The sequence below is a fragment of the Arvicola amphibius genome, chromosome 1 (assembly GCF_903992535.2).
Source record: "Arvicola amphibius chromosome 1, mArvAmp1.2, whole genome shotgun sequence".
Taxonomy (NCBI): domain Eukaryota; kingdom Metazoa; phylum Chordata; class Mammalia; order Rodentia; family Cricetidae; genus Arvicola; species Arvicola amphibius.
Window position 1 is genome coordinate 148,091,197 of NC_052047.1, and position 18,621 is coordinate 148,109,817.

The 18,621-nt window shown below is 54.8% G+C and overlaps 3 protein-coding genes across 7 annotated transcripts; 1 reads left to right on the forward strand and 2 right to left on the reverse strand.

Moving 5' to 3' along the window:
• Positions 1 to 962: 962 nt before the first annotated feature.
• Positions 963 to 8,451, reverse strand: Tbc1d10c (TBC1 domain family member 10C). Of its 5 annotated transcripts, none has more exons than XM_038335518.1 (10): positions 8,182 to 8,451; positions 7,200 to 7,377; positions 6,453 to 6,552; positions 6,217 to 6,324; positions 6,014 to 6,120; positions 5,730 to 5,844; positions 5,077 to 5,142; positions 4,754 to 4,943; positions 1,933 to 2,087; positions 963 to 1,654 (listed from the first exon to the last, which is right to left on the reverse strand). In XM_038335518.1, the coding sequence occupies exons 2-10, from the start codon at positions 7,349 to 7,351 to the stop codon at positions 1,307 to 1,309; spliced, it is 1,341 nt and encodes a 446-aa protein (XP_038191446.1). In that variant the 5' UTR covers positions 7,352 to 7,377; positions 8,182 to 8,451; the 3' UTR covers positions 963 to 1,306. The 5 variants fall into 5 exon arrangements, with proteins under 5 accessions (XP_038191446.1, XP_038191428.1, XP_038191452.1 ...); XM_038335500.1 differs by having other exon boundaries at positions 8,146 to 8,451; XM_038335524.1 differs by lacking the exon at positions 8,182 to 8,451 and adding an exon at positions 7,576 to 7,631.
• Positions 8,452 to 8,690: 239 nt separating this feature from the next.
• Ppp1ca (protein phosphatase 1 catalytic subunit alpha) lies at positions 8,691 to 11,778 on the forward strand. Its single transcript, XM_038312811.2, has 7 exons — positions 8,691 to 8,834; positions 9,289 to 9,420; positions 9,568 to 9,798; positions 10,321 to 10,425; positions 10,830 to 11,053; positions 11,133 to 11,267; positions 11,340 to 11,778. Exons 1-7 carry the CDS (start codon positions 8,780 to 8,782, stop codon positions 11,448 to 11,450), a joined length of 993 nt encoding a protein of 330 aa, XP_038168739.1. The 5' UTR covers positions 8,691 to 8,779; the 3' UTR covers positions 11,451 to 11,778.
• Rad9a (RAD9 checkpoint clamp component A) lies at positions 11,564 to 18,257 on the reverse strand. Its single transcript, XM_038312799.1, has 11 exons — positions 18,073 to 18,257; positions 17,919 to 17,989; positions 17,352 to 17,480; positions 16,884 to 16,998; positions 16,698 to 16,797; positions 14,039 to 14,148; positions 13,841 to 13,950; positions 13,684 to 13,748; positions 13,439 to 13,576; positions 12,517 to 12,724; positions 11,564 to 12,428 (listed from the first exon to the last, which is right to left on the reverse strand). Exons 1-11 carry the CDS (start codon positions 18,104 to 18,106, stop codon positions 12,333 to 12,335), a joined length of 1,176 nt encoding a protein of 391 aa, XP_038168727.1. The 5' UTR covers positions 18,107 to 18,257; the 3' UTR covers positions 11,564 to 12,332.
• Positions 18,258 to 18,621: the final 364 nt, after the last annotated feature.

Here is an 18,621-nt window from a genome sequence, read left to right on the forward strand (position 1 = left end):
CAAGGACACATGGACCTCTAATCCGAATCTTACATAGGAGGAAAACTCAATTAAAGAAACAAAAGCAAGAAACAAACCAACCCACTCCTGAGCCATGGAAGAGTGCCAGGTCTTAGTCCATTGCCTCATAAGGTTGGTCTCTCCCTTTGTGGGGGCTGGGGGTGGATTGCTGGTCTCCCTCCAAATCAACACTGCCTGTCCCTCCCTCCTCGAGTGGACATCTCCTTCTCTCCTTCACTGTGCGCAGCCTCATTTCCGTTGCCTCCGCCACAGCCGCTAGATGGTTTCCCACGGAAAGGAGGGCCACCAAACCCTTCTCCCCAACTCCTGCCTGGCTCCCTCCTCAGGGTACTAGGAAGCTACCCAGGGGGCCAGGGCAGCCAGGACTGGGCTCTGTGGAGAAGAGGCAGCATCAGAACCAGCTCTGTTGTCTTGACAATGGCTCATGTCCCAGGCACCCTAGGCACCCACAGGGGCAATTACTGAGTGTAGGAGAGGGTTTCCATGGTGGCGGTCCCAAGGGGTACACCAGGCTTAGGGAAGAACAAGGGCTGGCAGGACCTTTCTCCTTTGTCCTGAGCACACTAGGTCTTTGTTCTTGTCTCGCTCTCTTTGACAGATGGGACCAGGAGCATGGCTGGGGAGGTCAACATGGCTTAGAGTCCCCTGCCCAAGGGAGGCCTGAGTCATCTGGGGGAGGTAAAGAGAGGCTGGAGTCCCCCTCTGGGGCCCAGCTCTCATTGGGGAGACTTCCTCTGGTTTATACAGAAGCCTGACCTGTACCCTGGAGGCTGCCACTCATGAGCTTGCTGCTCACTCCTTTCCCGTAAACACCTTACCCAGCAGCCAATGGGTAGCCTTGGCGTGTCCCTATATGGGACTATGACAGGAACTGGGGATGTGGGCAGGAGGGAACATGGCAATAAGTCCAGGGTAGAGAGTGGAGGAATATTTGATCCAGCTCTATCCAAGTATCTTCTCAGTCAGGCTTTATTTGAGGTTCCCCAACAAGAAGCCCATGGGGGTACCATATCCCAGCCAGAAGCTTCACCCCTACGCTCCTTAAGTGCTGGCTCTGATGCTGGCAGGCACCAGGTAGCGCCCCACAAGCTCCACTCAGTGACCTTCCTTTATCTTTGTGCCTGACACAGTCCTTCAAGTGGGGAGATGCTCCCCTCCTCTAGGTGCTCCTTGCTGGGAACAGAGCAGTCACACAGCTCCGAAGTAAAGTGCAATACACGTTTCTAGACTGGCATGGCTCTTCAGATGACTAAGATATGGTGGCGCTAAGTGTACCGCCGTACGCTCAGAAGCGGGTGTCCAAGAAAGAGGTGGAGCCTCGGTGGGACCTGGAAGGACCCTCAATAGGGGGTCCCCGGGCCCTTGTCAGGAGCCCATGGAAAGTCTTGCCACGAGTCTGTGGTTTACGCCGTGGTGGCCTGGGCTCCTCTGGGGGCTGCACCACTATTCGGGGTATCTCAGGTTTGGTGCTTCCTCGAATCCTTGCCAGTTGCTGGGACTCAAAGATGGCTTGGGCCCCAGGAAGGCGGGCCTGTGGCAGAGGTGCTGGCCCAGGAGATGACTTGGGTAGCTGGGCCAACTGGATCCTGACTTCCCGTTGCAGATCTCGCTCAGACAGGGCTACACTGTGCACCTGTGAAGAACAGTTGATGCTGCCTTTGCCTGGACTGGGGTGGCAGGGAGCAGGAAGCCTTGAGGTCCCCTTGGGGCAGGCAGTACACCACCCCAGGAAGTGGCTGAGGGCTGAGACACAGCTTAGCTGAGACCCGAAGAAAGACAGCTGAGGCCTGGGGTTCTCGCATTCTCTGGGGTTCAGAGTGCAGGAGCTGCACAGGCCTCACCTGGGCTGTGTTCCCAGCTGTGCAGTATGGGCAAGGCCATTGAGCCCGACTAGCTGAGAGAGATACCCACCTGGGACATGAAGGCCTCTTCCTGCAGCTGGGTTGGGGGGATGGCTCGAAGGGCCCCCAGTGTCTCCAAGAGCCCCGGGCATGCAGCACGCTGTTCTACAGTGCCCAGTGCCAGGCGCATGAGTGTCAGCCCCACACGGAACAGTACCTTAGCACCTGCGGGGAGGGGAGTTAATCACTCCCAAGAAGCCAGTCTGCCCGCTCAGTTCTTCAGCTGAGTCAGCCCTCAGACTTGCTCCTCTTACCTCACTCCCCTCAGCTCAAGTCAGGAAAAACGGCCAAAGACTGCAATTTGTTAATTTTTGGAGACAGGGCCTCATGTAACCAGGCCTCTGTGTGCCTATGTAGCTGAGATGACCATGACCTCGATCTGAGCCCCCGTCTCTTCCTTGCTGGATTACAGGCACGTGACACCAAAGTGCTGGTTTTTTTGTTTTGTCTTTTTGAGACAGTCTTACTCTGTATCCCTGTCTGGCTGGAATTTACCATGTAGCCAAGGTTGGCCTTCAACTCACGGTGATCCATTAGCCTCTGCTTTCTGGAGGCTCCGATTAGAAGTGTGTGCTACCAAGCTCCATTTGTTTTGTTTTGTTGAGGCAGGGTCTCACTGTAGCCCATGCTGGCCTTGAACTTGCAACAATTCTCCCACCTCTGCTCCTGAAAACTGGAATTACAGGTGTGTGCCACCACACCTGGTTATCTGTTTAGTGTGTGTGTGTGCACGTGTGTGTGCGCGTGCGTGCATGTGTATGTGTGTGTATGAACTGAACTGTACTGTACTGCCACATCACATGTGTGAAAGTCAAATAGCCTCTTCTAGAGGTTAAGCGCACACTGTTAATCCCAGCACTAGGGAGGCAGAGGCAGACAGGTCTCTGTGAGTTTGAGGTCAGCCTGGTCTACAGAGTGAGTTCCAGGACAGCAAGGGCTGTTACATAGAGAAACTTGTCTCAAAAAATAAGTCAATTCTTTTCTTCTACTGTGTGAGACCTGGAGGTCAAACTCAAGTCATCAGACCTTACCTGCTGAGCCATCTCAACAGCTCAGCATCTGGCTTTTTGTTTTCTTGAGATAAAATCTCATTCTGTAGGCCCTGCTGGCTTGGAACTACATGACCCAGCCTTGCCTTGAATTCAGAGCAATCCTCCTGCCTTGGTCTCTGAGCTGGGATTAGACACGTGGATTATGATGCCTAAGGAAGACTACAATTTGAGGACACAGGACCTGCAAGGGGTAAGCCAGTCTCAGGACACGAGACACTCACAGGCAGGGCAGCCAGCCAGCAGTCAGGGACTGCTAATAATCTCATGCCAAGCCTCTCAGAGTCTCGGTATCTTGTATCCTCAAAGAGCAGTTGGGTTGGTGCCTATTAAGGACTTTCCATCTTGAATCTGCCACCTTCTAATTCTAGGAAGGTTCTGGGCAAAACTTCATTTCTTCCTAAACCTAGAACATAAAACTCATAGCACTTGTGCACACACACACACACACACACACACAGCAGAGAAAGAGAGAGAGAGAGAGAGAGAGAGAGAGAGAGAGAGTAACCTTGGCCAGTCCTAGGGTCTCATAATCCCTTTCTGGCATCTTCTGAAACATTAAGAGCAGATAGGATGTCAGGGAGACCTAGAGACCACTGTGACTTAGAAAGGAACAATTGCCGCCGACAATGTCATCGATGCTATTAAAGGTACCTGTGCAGTGCCTGTCCCAGATAGAGGGGACAGGGATCAGCTGGACCATGAGCATCCCTACCTCTTTGGGATTAGAGGCTAAAGGAGAGGGATATGTGTGCTTTGGGTACCTTGGCCAGGATTTTTGTTCATTTGTTTTTAAGATTTGGAGACAGAGTTTCATGTAACCCACGTTGGCCTTGAACTCAGTGTGTAAGCAAAGAAGATCTTGAACTTCTGATTCTTTTGCTACTGCCTCCAAAGTGCTGTGATGACAGACATATGACACCATGCCTAGTTTTTCACAATGCTGGAAATTGGGTTAGGGACTTATTGCATACTAACTAGGCAAGCTAGCTATATCACCAGCCCAAACTTGAACCTGACTGTAGGAGCAATCTCTAGACATATGGAGCAGCAGAAAGCAGAGCCCTAAAGACCCATAGTCCAGCTTGGCTCTGCTCTGATGCCCCTTTCACTCTCTTTTCTACCCTTACTTCTCCATGCCCTTCCTCCCAAGAGTCACCTGAGTTGGCTGTGACCTGATCTCCCCACCTGTGGAGGCCTTCCTGGCCTCTAACCTCCACCTGCGTGCCTTCCAGTTTACTGCCTTCACAGAGAAGCCAGAGCCATCTTTAAAAACAGCCACCACCTCCTGCTGCTCTCCTGACACCCTGTCACATCCCTTGATTTATTTTCTTCATGGCACTTATGACATTCTATAAATATCTTCTTAATTCGGGTACTGTCACCTCCTAGCCCCACCCCCACCAGAACGAAAGTTTCACAAGCTAGCTGTCAGCGTCAGCTTGCAGGGCCACTCAGGAAGAGCCATGCCACAAGGCCCTGAGGAGCATCTCCTACTGCTGTGGACCATGCCTCAGGCCTGCACATCCTGAGCCACTGACAGTCCACGTGTGTCTCAGCCAGCCTGGCTGCTGCCTAACCGACCCCTGGCCCCCATCCCCATCAGAGACCTCCCCATCCTCGCACTCAGCGGCCCACTGTGGTCCTTGTGACAGAGGCTCTCGCTCGTTACTCTGGGACTGAGTCAATGAGGTGGACACACTCAGGTCCATGTGATGCAAGGCTCCAAAAGGGCCCAGCAAATTCAGAAGAGTGAACTAGCCCCCCAAAGGCCCCACTCACCCTCACTAAGGAAGGCATCCCAGATGCGCAGCACTGTGGGGAAGGGCAGCGAGCGGGTGAAGAGGCACAGGAACCACTCGGGCAGGTAGAGCAGCGGCCCAACGCCTACCTGCTGCAGATGCTGGTACACACGTGGAAGCAGCCGCCGCAGAAGGGCCATGAACACCTCAGCATCCAGCTGCACTGCCTCCTACAGCCAGGCTCCTCATCAGTCTGGCTTGCCAGTGCTGCGAACCTCCACTCCCCACCCCAAACCCAGGCTTCTGATCCCTCACTCCCCCTGCCCTCACTTCCCATTTTCATATCCCTACCCAGCCTCTCACCATGTGGGGCCCATAGTAGCCAGGGAGGTAGACCTCGCAGATCTGCACCAAGCACCAGAAGGCTTCCTGGGGGCAGGGCGCATGCCTGTGAACCCTCACGAAAGAAGGGTCCAGAGGGGGAGGAGAGGTAGGAAACAGGCACAGGGACATGGACTCAGGCCACTCCCACCCCACTCAGAACTTGCCCTGTCTTGGGGTTGAGGGGTTGGAAATCACAGGGCCTTAGGTTCTGTATTTGGGGGCCATAAGGCCCTCTGGGGAAAAGTTGGGAAGCTTTCAGATATCCCAGGATCCTAAGGTCACTGTCATCGCCACGGCGCTCCAAACTCCCAGCTCAATGTCACCAACCATAAACTGGGGAAAGCCAGTGTGAGCAGATGCTCCTGGCCAGCCTGGGCACAGAACAGAATTCAAAATGCCAAAGTGAAATTTTCTTCACTGGGGTAAATTTCAGGGTCAAAGGTCCCAGGTTTAGAAGCCAAAGATGATAGACTTAAATGTTACTGAGACTGGTGGATATGAGGCTTTGGTGGCTAGAACAGGGCTTGAAAGTAATGGACCACAGTTCCTGAGGTCTGAATACCTGGGGTTGGACCCTAGGGGCACAGGTCAACAGGGACTGAGGATCTCAGAGCAGGGTCAAAGTCACTCACCTCTGGGGGCAGATGCATGAGCAGCACCGCAGCTACAGGGCCTTGAGCCTGGCAATAGCCCTGTTCCGGCCGGTACAGAGTGTAGGCCTTGAGAACCTGCAGCAGTCCCTGCTGCCTGTACCAGAAAATCCCATCAGGGCTAGCCTAGGCACCCTTCCCTGCCCTTTGGGTCCTCTTGCCCAGGCGATCGTCTCCCTCAGTCAAGGGTGTAACTCTGAACTAGAGAACTGGGCTGAAGCAGCTAGCATGAGGACTTGGGGTCAGTGGGTATTCCTGGCCCATACCCGTGTCCCTGGGGAGACACAAACATCTCATGCAGAGGGAACTGGCGGTGCAAGTCCCTGCCAATGGTCTCCATCCATTGTGGGTCTCCAGGGGCCGCTGCCAGCTCCTGTGGGTGGTAGGAAGGTGGATGTGAGGGCTCAGGGTAGCAAGGAGCTCTGAGAGGGGAGGTAAAGGCAGAGCCAGCCACTGCCAATGTCCTCACCTGATAGGTGCCAGGGTTGTTGTTCTGGCACATCTGGGCCCCACACAGCAGGGGCCAGCACCGGGCCCGCAGGGCAGACGGGATGCCCTTCCGGCACTGCATCTTTACCTGCGGGTGAGGTCCAGTCGTTATGTTAGGGCAGCCTCTCTTACAGCTTTCCATTGGCCAAGGGCGTCAGAGGCAGCGGGGATTGAGAGCCACGGGGACCCCGTAGACACGGACCCCTCCTTCCTCACCTTCTTGTATCGTCGAGACATGGTCTTCTCCCAGTGTGAGGTCATCTCCACCCACTTCATCTCCCGCTGGCGGATGAGGTCTGCAGAGGGTTGACCAGGCCTGGAGGCACATGGCACAACATTCCTTGGAACATATACCTTCCCGTCCCAGGCCACCAGAGAAACCCCAGCTCCTGGCTTGGGGATCGCTGAGGAGTCCTGGACGGGGATCTGTGGCCCAGAAGCTGCCAATGGTTGTCACAGTTAAAGGAAGGGAATTTGGCTTCAATGGGGAACAGAAGCAGGAGACTGAGGGGGTGAGGAGGTATGTAATGAAGGAGGGTCTGTTTGGCTGTCACTCACAACAGAGACAGTTCACAGGGATGCTGGCTGGACAGTGCCCTGGCCTGGAAGCCAGAAGTCCTGGGTGTGAATCTGCTCCTGTTTCTGATCTGCTGTGTGAGGTGGGGCAGTTTCTATCTGTCTCTGGACTAACTGTCTAAGGGAAACCTGAAGAAGAGAATGAGAAGAGGTATGGACTTCCATCTGGTGCTCTTGGGCCAGAGATTAAACGGGGGAAGATGTGCAGCTATAGGGGAGTGTTCAGACCCTCAGAGGACAAAAGAGCTATAAAGGGACATTGCCTCCACTACCCTTCTTACCTGAGCTCTGGGCTAGTCTCTACAGCCAGCCCCCTGAGGCTGGGCCTAACTTCAGAACTCAGTCCTCAGTCTCTGTACCCTGTCTCCCTACCCATGACTCACTTACCCCAGTTCTGCAGAGTTGCCACCAATGAAGCCATAGCGGTCAGCCTGGCGATATGGACCGGGCCCACTTAGCTCCGAGTCAGACCCTAGAGAGCTAGAATCATCCTGTAGTTCTGATGACAGCACCAGGTCTTCCCCCAGGGTCTGGGCCATTGTGCCCAAGACCCCAGTGTCACAGGCTGCAAGACATACAGAGAGCCAGTGTGAGCAGCCAGGAACTGTCAGGCTGAGGCCGGGGATTCCAGTCATCAGTATGCCGCCACGGGAGACTAAGCCTCCTCTGTCACTGGGGAGTGGGCCAAGCTCCAGGTGCAGCCCCAGCCCGGAGCCTGGCCCTTAGCCCCAGCAGCCCACCTCACCTCCTCGCTGCACCTCACCTCCTCCTCTCACTTCCTCCTCAGTCTCAACTTCAGCAGCCTGTTGGGGGCCCCTCCCAGGTGGGGGGGACTCCCCCCTTCCTCTATGAGGCTCTTCCTGCTTGCCCTAGTACCCAAGCCATGAGCTCCTCCCATCCACAGGATGCTGGGTGTGATAAGTCCCTTAGCTTGCCAGAGATGAAGATGGCAGGCCACTAGCAGGTAAAATCCAATTCATGGTTCCAATAAGAATTATGCTTGAATGTTTTGGCTCCTCCCTCCTCCGCTTTCTTTCTTTTTGTGGAGTGAAGGGGTTACTGTCTGGGAATGAGGGTCTCATGTCACCTGGGAAGAAGATGAACTCTCTATATAGTTGAGCATGACCTGGCGTTCTGATCCTCCTGCCTCCAGAATCCTGATGCTGGGATTTCAGGCACTGGAATTTCAGGTTTATGACACCATGCCTACCTTAATGTTTTACTGTTTAAAAACAATATCTTTTTTTTTTTCTTTCTTTTTTTCCAGAACTGGAGATGGAACCTAAGGTCTTGCACACGCTAGGCAAGTCCGAATACTCCACAAATTACTTACAACATGAATGCGGTGCAATACTATTACATCACTCACAGAAGAAAAAAAAAATGATGCAGCAGGCACCAAGGCAACCTGGGCCAAAACACGCTCAGAGTTCAGTAGCAGGTGTCCATGGGTTTGGCCACAAAGCCCGAGGTGAATGTAAGGCCTGGGTCTGGAGTCCACTGTCAACATCACTAAGCATTAGTAATATCATTAAGCCTTGGCTTGAGAAGTCAGCGATTAGCGTGCTCACACCACAACCTCACGGAGGGCTGGGGTGAGAAGAGACCTTTGAGAGAGAAAAACAATTTCCACAGTACTTCCGGCCCTAAGGCCTCCGAACGCGGCAGGGCTAGTCCTCAGGGGTGGAGCCAACTCAACCCCGGCCTACCAAGCCCCGCCCGCCACCCAGCTAGGCTGTGCAGGCTCCCCCGTGGCTCTCCGGGCTGCGGCGCTCGCCGTCCAGCGGGGGCGCCAGAGAGCGGAGGACGGCGGGCGCGGCGGGGCGGGGCGGCCAGCCGAGGAGGCGGGGCTGAGGGATGGGGGCGGGCTGGAGCGGGCGGAAGGAGAGCCAGGCCGGAAGGAGGCTGCGAGAGGGCGGGAGGCAGGCGAGGGCCCGGAGCTGCTGGGCAGGAGCGGCGGCGCCGCCATGTCCGACAGCGAGAAGCTCAACCTGGACTCCATCATCGGGCGCCTGCTGGAAGGTAGGCAGGGGTAGGGAAGGTGCGCGCGCGCCATCCCCGGGCCCTTCGCCGTCCGGAAGTGGCGCGCGGGCGGGCCTGCGGCTCCCGAGGGCCAGCGTCGCTTGGGCGGGGACAGGCCGTGAGGTTCCGTGGACACGGCCACCTCCCCGTCCGCGCGCCGCGGCTTTGGAGTGGGCTCCGGGGCCGCACGCGTGACCCGGACTCAGGGTGAGAGGCCGGCGAAGCTAGCTGGGAAAAGGGCCCGGAGCGGGGAGGCTTCGATTGACAGGGTACTGAAAACAGGCGTCTCTCTCAGGCCTCCTGGGTGGCTGAGAGGGTCGGATCAGCCTTAGGAGGCCTGAGGCAGAGATTTCGGGGCGGCTCCCTGGCAACAGTTGCCCATGATGGGAGGGTATGACGCCTACCCCGATCCTGTATGCGAGGTTAGGGTCCTAAGACCCTATTCCATATTCAGTGCAGGGCTCACGGCCTGGAAAGAATGTGCAACTAACAGAGAACGAGATCCGTGGTCTGTGCCTCAAATCCCGGGAGATTTTCCTGAGCCAGCCTATTCTTCTGGAGCTAGAGGCGCCTCTCAAGATCTGCGGTGAGCCCTTGCTCAGAACCCCCTAGCTTCCTGGAAATAGCCCTCACTCCCGCCCCACTGCCTGGTTTTCACCTCGCCTCATAGCGTATTGCTGGCCCTGGGTTCAAATTTAGATCTTGCTCCTATCTAGCCTTCTCTGGTTCCTAGGTGACATCCATGGCCAGTACTATGACCTTCTACGGCTGTTTGAGTATGGTGGCTTCCCTCCAGAGAGCAACTACCTTTTCTTGGGGGACTATGTGGATCGTGGCAAGCAGTCTTTGGAGACCATCTGCCTGCTGCTGGCCTATAAGATCAAATACCCTGAGAATTTCTTTCTGCTTCGTGGGAACCACGAGTGTGCCAGCATCAACCGCATCTACGGCTTCTATGATGAATGTGAGCTGCCCAGAACTACATTCCCTGCTCTTCATAGGACCCTTACATTAGTCTGGTGCCCAGAGACCCCTCATGTACCGTGACATGCTGTCATCACTGACACTTAGGAAAGACCTGGTGAATGGAGATTCATGGAGGAGTGCCTATTTGCTAAAGCTCCCCCCATAGTCCTGCCTGATGACACTCACCTCTATTAAATCCCTTACCTAAGCATCTAAGGTGTCTATCTGTAGGGTGCCTGTATGAATAAACCAAACCTGCTTTTAGTTTGGCCTGGTTCGTGGGAGTGGGTGCCAACATCGACCGTGGGCCAGACTGGAGTTCAGGTTCCTGTGTTAGAATTCTGGAAGGCAGGATTAGGATAGTGCAGGGACGGGGGCTCAAGCCTTCCTTGCCTGCCAATCCTTTCCCCCAGCTCTGCCAGAGTAACCCACACAATACCCTGGAGTGCACAGAAAGATAGCCTGAGGGTTCCTTGGGGTGGGTGGTCTTCCCTGTGAGCCATCTCCTTCTCCTGTGCAGGCAAGAGACGCTACAACATCAAACTGTGGAAAACGTTCACCGACTGCTTCAACTGCTTGCCTATTGCAGCCATTGTAGATGAGAAGATCTTCTGCTGCCACGGAGGTGAGAATGGCAGTGGGGCCTATGCTTGGGGTTCCTGGGCCACATCCTTAGGGGCCTTGGAAAGTTGTTGGCAGAACTCTCCTCAGTTTACTGGAATAGCTCTCCTTGGATCTCCTCTTGGATGTCACTTCTTGTAGGAAGTTACTCACCACCCCCCAGTTTGGCTACACTCTTTCCTGTTGTGGCATTTGGCATCCTGTAGGCAACTCACGCATCTCCTTTCCCCCATGGAGTGTGCTCTTTGCTCTTCTAAAAGCTGAGGGATAATGAATTCTACCTGCCTGGACCTTAGGAGTCCAAAAGAGGAGCCCATTGGTGGTGGGGAGGGAGGGGCTGATCCCCGAGAGCTTCTGGGCATGGGAGAGCCCTTTTTTGGTTTAAGGACCAGTACCTCCTTCCTCCAGGCCTGTCTCCAGACTTGCAGTCCATGGAGCAGATCAGGCGTATTATGCGGCCCACAGACGTGCCTGACCAGGGCCTACTGTGTGATCTGCTGTGGTCTGACCCTGACAAGGATGTTCAAGGCTGGGGCGAGAATGACCGTGGTGTCTCCTTCACCTTTGGGGCTGAAGTGGTGGCCAAGTTCCTGCACAAGCATGATTTGGACCTCATCTGCCGGGCGCACCAGGTGGGCAGGTGGTCCTAGGGCAGGCTGGGGATGGCCAGCTACCTAACTTGTAGACCAAACATTTCCTATCCTTGCCCAGGTTGTAGAAGATGGCTATGAGTTCTTTGCCAAGAGGCAGCTGGTGACACTGTTCTCTGCTCCCAACTACTGTGGCGAGTTTGACAATGCCGGTGCCATGATGAGCGTGGATGAGACTCTTATGTGCTCCTTCCAGGTGGGTGTGTGGAAGAGGCTGTCAGACTACCTGACTTAGTGCCAGGAACCTGACCCGCCTTTTCTCTTTCAGATCCTCAAGCCCGCTGACAAGAACAAGGGGAAGTATGGGCAGTTCAGTGGCCTGAACCCTGCAGGCCGTCCCATCACCCCACCCCGCAATTCTGCCAAAGCCAAGAAATAGCCTCCATGTGTTGCCCTTTTGCCCCAGACGATGGATTATTTGTACAGAAATCATGCTGCCATGGGTCACAGTCCCCTCAGGCCCACCCATCATGGGGAACACACAGCGTTAAGTGTCTTTTCCTTTCTTTTTTTAATGAATCAATAGCAGCGTCTAGTCCCCCAGGGCTCCCTCCCACCAGCACCTGTGGTGGCTACAGTGGAATCCTGGGGTCAAGGCTGCAGCTCAGGGCAATGGCAGACCAGATTGTGGGTCTCCAGCCTTGCACAGTTGGCAGCTGGATCCTGGGGCAACCCATCTGGTCTCTTGAATAAAGGTCAAAGCTGGATTCTCGCCTTGGCCTCTGTCTCACTCATCCCAGACAGTGGGCTAGCAGCCCTTTGGTACGAGGCCACCTGGGGAGGCAGACTGACTGGCTGGACATGGGCCCAGCCAGGGCAACCCCACTGGCATGCTCAGGTCCAGAGGCTATTAGGATGCCAAGCCAAGGCCCAAGTATTGGGAAAGCAAGAGAAATAGTTCCTACCAACCACAGAAGGTCCCAGAGGTTTGATAGGAAGTTCATGATTGGCAGAGGGTAATCAGCACTTTTTAAAGAGGCAGGCAAGCCTGAGGAAGTTAGGGCCTGTGGCTCTACAGTAAGAGGCGAGGAACCTATCTGGTGGCAGCTGGGCACCAGAAAGAGACATGATTGACACAGTTGAGTGAATAATATAGAACACAGACCAAACATGGTAGCCTAGGCAGCTCTGAGATAGCTAAGTGGGGCCTACCCTAAGTATAGCCCCTTTTCCATGCCCAGGGACTGAGGACCAGCCCTGCCACTGGCTGGGCCTGCTTCTGGTCCATGGGCCATTGGATGTAGGCTTCAGTTTCTCAAGTTCAGCCTTCACCATCACTGTCTTCAGCCAGCACAGGGCTGGGACCCTGTGGGGAGTGCACAGGGGCCAGGATGGAACCAAAGAAGAGTGAACGAAACTGGAAAGAGAATAGAGAAAGCCCAGTTAGTTCTGGGAGCAGCTTCCTTCCTCACTTCACAGTTCCTACCCCAACTTCCAGCTCCTACCTTCTTAGGTGGGGGAGTCCCAGGCACTGTACTGGGCTCAGCTTCCTCCTCTTCCTCTGAGGAGGGTGCAAGGTCATGGGAGGGCTGGGAGACATGTGAGAGGGAAGTGGAAGGCTGCGCCCGGGAGCCCTCGCTGCCCACGGTGGTTTCCATGGCAATCATGTAACAGTCTATGTCATCATTGGTAAAGTCATCTAAGTGGGGTATGCTGTAGGCAGAGACAGTATCAGCAAGGAACAGGGAAAGAAGAGGGATCCAGAGCAGGCCCCACTTTGGGAGGGCTTGAGGCCTCAAGACTGCTGGTGAGCTTTTGGTTTTATTACTTCCTGATTTGGCTGGGAGGAAAGGATGCAGGGGTTAAGTGGGAGTTTCCTGCAGGGGGTGGAACTGGAACCCCTTTGATCAGAGTTCAGGTAGAGGCCTGAGGGAGGCATCCTGGGGGCCAACTTAGCTCAGCTGGGGGAGGGAAGCAAACAAGTCCTATGAAGAGGGCCACATGGGGCCCAATCCCTCACCTTCCCAAGGGAGAGGAGCTGGAGAGCACCAGAGCCTGGGGATATGCTGGGCCACAAGCCAGACCAAACTTCCTCTCTTCCACTACACTGGTCCCAGCCTCCCCAACCCACCTGCCCTTCCAGCCACCTGCTTCCCTGCACCAGGCAGCTCCCAGCCTCCCAGCAGCCCTTCCCCTCCTATCCTGGGAAGAGGCTCAGAGGGGTGGCCTCAGCCAGAGAAGGAAGCCAGCAGGACCTTGGGGATGCCTCTTTGGATGGGAGGGGTCTCAGTACAGCTGACCACGAAGGCTGGGAGCCCTGTAGAGGCTGGGGCCTGACAGGAAGTCTGTACTGGGGGAGGTGCAGAAGGTAGCAGTAGCAGGCTCAGCCTGAGGAGTAGAGAGGGAGAGCGGGGTGGGTGTCCTTACCTGTGAGCCTCCTTCTGAGACATTGGCTGGCAGGGCTTTGGGGAGCACAGGTCCTGGGGACACTGGTCTTGTTCTAAGAGTGTGGCCAAGACAAAGTGGCCGTCCAGCAAAGAATCCTCAATGGTAAAGATGACTGGCCTGGGTCAAGGAATGGGGGTAAGCCAGCCCGCTCTGCTCTAGACATCCCAGAGCCCTTCCTCCTCCCAGAGCCCTTCCTCCTCCCCGGTCTCCAATCCTAGAATTACCTGCCTGGAACATCAAAGTGGACGCTAAGTGACAAGTTTGCTGACTCTGCAAAGCTCAGGAGCCCCTGTGATGGAAGAAGCAGGCAGTGAGAGCCTATGTTGGGTTGAAAGACCAGCTGGCGGTGCTAGTGAACTCACCCGGTGCTAGTGAACTCACCCGAAATTCCTTGAGGCAGAAGGTGACAGCTATCCCTTCTGGGGCCTGCAGCTGCTGGAAGTCCTCCTCCCCAATGCTGGTCTCAGTCACCATGGCTTTGTTGGCGTTATCTACAGGGCAGGCACAGGGGGAGCTAAAGGGCTTGAGCTCTGGCCTCAGCCCAGCTGTTCCCTCTTGGGGGAGGTGTAATTCCCTCACCTGCCTCCTCCTCCTGGTAGCTGCGCAGGATGACCCGCTGGCCATGGCCAATGCCCAGTGTGACCTCAGTCAGCGCAGGGGGAAAGGACAGAACAGCTTCTGCCAGAACCCTGTGACAAGGGACGCAGCAGATGTGCGTGAGGTGCTTTGTCCACTCACGGATGGGGGAGGTATGAGTCAGGTATGTTACAGCCTCAACAAAGCCAGGGGGGGGGGGGGGGGGGGGGGGGACACGGACGCAGGATGGGCCGGCAGCGCTGCACCGTGTGGAACAAAAGGCTGTTTGCTAAAGGACCAAGAAACACAACTACGGGGCAGAGGCCCGGCACATCCCTAGTACAAAAGGGGGAAAATGGAAAGCTGGGTGCAGGGCACACTGCTCTTCCTCACAGCTACTTTGAGGGGTGCATGGGGTTATTTAAAAACATGTTCTCTTTATTTAGCCCTGGCTGACCTTAAACTGGGAGCAATTCACCTGTCTGCCCTCTTCTTAAATAGCTGGGATCACAGGTGTATGCCACCATACCCAACCCAGCTACTGAACCCGGGAGCTCACGGTCAACTTGTATAAAATAGCAACACCTTGCACCCACACACAAAAAATGGAAAAGAGGTAGATCCTTTTGTTTTGTTTTTGAGGCAGGGTTTCTCTATGTAACAGCCCTAGCTGTCCTGGAACTAGCTCTTGTAGACCAGGCTGGCCTCGAACTCACAGTGATCTGCCTGCCTTTGCCTTCCGAGTGCTGGGATTAAAGGCGTGCACCACTACCGCCTGGCCTGGTTCTGGTGATTTTTGAGACGGGTTTTATATAGAGCACTGGTTGGCCTGGAACTCAGAGTTCCGCCTGCCTCTGCCTCCCAGGTAATGAGATTAAAGGTGTGTGTCACTACGCCAGGCCTTGGTAATGAAACATATTACTGAACTGTGCAGAAAGGTAACACCTAGATTTGCTCAGGACAACTTCAGGAGCTGGAACTATAGCTCAGTGGAATGTGTAGTCTTTGGGTTACAGCCGAGCACTAGGGGCAGGGGAAGAGCACCTGGTATCTATATTTGGATTTTTAAAAATCATTTTTGTGGGCGTGCATGTGCTGCAGAGGGAAGGGGCGCGCAGATACCCTGGTGCACAGGTGACACTCAGGGACAACCCACAGGAGTCAGTTCTCCTTCCGCCGTGTGGGTTCTGGGATTTTAAACCTGACAGCTCAGCCTAACTGCTGAGCCTTACTGACCTCTGTATTTGAAATTAAGTGAGAAAGTGAAGCAGCTGGGGCTGGGAATTTAGCTCGGTGGTAGAGAGTACCTAACAAGCACAAGGTCCTAGGTTCTGGTGCCAGTATTGAGGGGGAAAAATACGACAAAACTGCAATTGCTAATTTTTAGTAAGAAACAACTCCTAGTGCAAATTTCTCTCCATTACTATTAACAGACCCTCGGGAAGCTGATATCGGGACCTGAAAGGACTTTCAGTCACTCAATGAATGAGACCTTGGGCTAGGTCCAGCATGGACAGGGGAGAGTCCACTGTGCTCTGGACTGGTCTTAGGGACCTTCACCTCTGCTGGAGTCCACATTCTCCTTGCCCTGCAGTCTCTTGATGCTGGCTGGTGAATTGTCACCTAGACTCCAGGCTCTTCCTTTAACTAGAGTCTAGACCCTGGCAGTTAGGAAGCAGCTGCTTTAAGAAGGACACTACAGAAGAACGAGCAGATCAGAGGGCTTTGAAGCTGTGACACAGGTCAAGGACAGACTTCAAGGATACTGAGGTCATACAAGAGATCCTTTCTAGAAAAGTAGTCAAAGCATGCCTGAGCAGCAGAGAGCCAAACCAGGCCTCTAGGATACAGAAGGCAGAACCCCACTGTCAATGGGCACGGGAGTGGGCAGTAGCCTGTGTTTTTTAAGAGCCAGGTAAGGGCCCAAATGTGCACTGAGCTGGGAGGTCTTGACACAGAAACCTCGTTTCCCTCATAAAGAAGAAGTGCCTTGGGCTGGAGAGATGGCTCAGTGGTTAAGAGCACTGCCTGCTCTTCCAAAGGTCCTGAGTTCAATTCCCAGCAACCACATGGTGGCTCACAACCATCAGTAATGAGATCTGGTGCCCTCTTCTGGCACATATATGCCTGCAAGCATATATGCAGGCAGAATACTGTACACATACATACATACATAAAGAAGAGGTGCCTTGTCTTTACGTATGTTCTATATGAATGTCCTCGAGCAGAGTCAGACTTCCTTGAGCAGTGGGCCTTCTCAAGTCTGTCCACCTTGTTTATTTGAGACAGTCTCTCACCGGCCTGGGGTTGGGAGCCCCAGGAATCTTGTTTCTACCCCTGCCCCCCAAGACTAGAATTACAAGTGGACAGCACACATTTTTATAGGGGCTCTGGAACTCAAAACCAGGCCCTCATGCTTGCACGTCGGACTTGCTGAGTTATCTCCCCGGCACACACGCCCTTGTTGAGTCTCACAGTATCTGGGTTAGTCTGGAAACTCATTGGCCTTGAAACTCCTGATCCTCCCACCTCCATCTAAGAACGTCTGGGAGGACAGGCATAAGTTAACCAAGCCTAGTGAAAATGGAGCATTCCCAGAATGACACTTAAAAGCCCCAAAGACGAAGAGACAAAGGCTAAGCCTGAAGCAGGGCGTACTCACCGTGCTGGGGCACGGAGCAGGTGGGGGCACAAGGCCGGGTTGAAGACAGCCTGTAGGGACTCACAGTCCTGGAAGGAGAGGTTGTGTGTTTTCTTGACCCCTGGAAAAGGAGAAAGGGTGTCAGTGGGCTTGACAACCTTCACTTCCCCCACACCCACGGAGGGAACTGGCCGGCCGCTTGCTCACCATACTTGCAGTGGAGCTGGACCACCAGGTGGCTGTTGCTGCCACTGAGGGAGATGCAGCACTTCTCCACAGTCTTCTCCACCATCGCCAGAGAGCGGAAGACGGACAGGAAGGACTGGGCAGGGTAGGACATCAGCCTGGCACTGTGCCTCCATGAACCAGATCTACATCCCATGTAGGTCCTGGTCCATCACTGGCCCAACAAAGCTTTAAATGGGGCTCCCACTGCACGCAGAATGTCTGCACACTTCCAGGCCATGTCCATGCTGTTTCCTCTGCTAACCTTTTCTTGACCAACTCGAATGTCACCACCCTCTCCACAGCTCTTACAACCTTCTAATGTGTAGACATCTTTACCTCCCTGCACGTTGCACGGAATTGCTCCCATATGAGGCCAACTCCCCAGTAACTATTTACTGAGTGCCCTGGCAGAGGCACAGCTGTGAAAATGCTTCGGCTGGTTCTCACCTTCATCAGGATCTTACAGCGCAGCAGGTCCTGACCAGGGGAAGCTGCCTGGTACTGCTGGAAGAAGAGTGGAGCAAAGAGAAAGCAGGCATAGGCGGAACGGGAAGAGTTCACAGTCCGCAACGAGAGCTGAGACACAAAAAGCAGGGAAGATACAGTCAGGGGCAACGGCAGGCCCGCCCCAATGGTCTGCTTTTTCACCCTATGGCCCTCCTCTTCCATCGCTTACTGAAACTCTCCTTCCCTCCTTCCGTATAGCAAGACCTTATGCATGTGGACCTCCCAGTGTTCCGCAGCCCAGGCAGGGTCTGCCATGCTTGCTTTCCCCCTAAGTTACTTCAGCCCCACCCTACCTACCACTTGGCGCTTTAGGGAGGGCAAGTGCCCTCCGTACACACATGCAGCCTCAGAAGTCAGGGCCCAAGCTGATGCCCCACCAACCCAAGAGGAAAATAACTGCGCCGAAATACCTGCCCACACCATCATATTACGCAAGGCCGAGAGTGAGCGCCCGTTTAGGCTCCCCATTCCCATCGAACTCGACCCCACCCGAGTCCCTCCTCTTACCCCGTCCTTCAAGGGTTCCAGATAGAGCTCATCCCCGATTCGGGATAGCGAATGGACAGCCTTGCCCAGCACTGCAGGGAGGAGAGCAGGAAGAGATTAAGGGGACTCCTAGGGCTTGCTCACGTGTCCCGCCGCCAAACACATCCAAACTCACCCTTCACGTTGCCGCCGGTGATCAGGCACTTCATGGTTCACCAGCACTGAACTTGAGCCTAATTTGCAACCATACCCGGTCGGGATCTGACCCACAGCGAATCCCAGCAGTCACTACGAACGAACTACTTGAGTACCCTTCCCGCGCACCATCTCCTTCCTTCCCTCCGCCCCCCGCCAGTCCGGCCTCCGCACCCTTATTGGTCCACCAGAGGCACCTCCGTCACGTGAGAAAAACGTTCCTTGGCTCTGGTGTCACGTGATTCAGTCAGCTCCCGGGGTGTGGCCTTTGTCACGTGACTCCAGAATGCGAGCTCCTGAGTCTTTCATCAGGTGTGGGTCCCCCTGCCCAACTCTAACCTTCCACGCCTTGCAGAGCTCTGCAGCTCCACTGGGCTCCGCTGGGTACACGGGACGACGGGCCCATAGGACGGAGCTCCGAAGAGCAAAGTGCCTGCCCCAAGGATCAAGCCCTGGATCAGAGTCCAAACCTGGGACGAGTAGAAAGGGGTTACAGGGTCAAAGCAAGACAGCCCGTGGGTGGACTGGG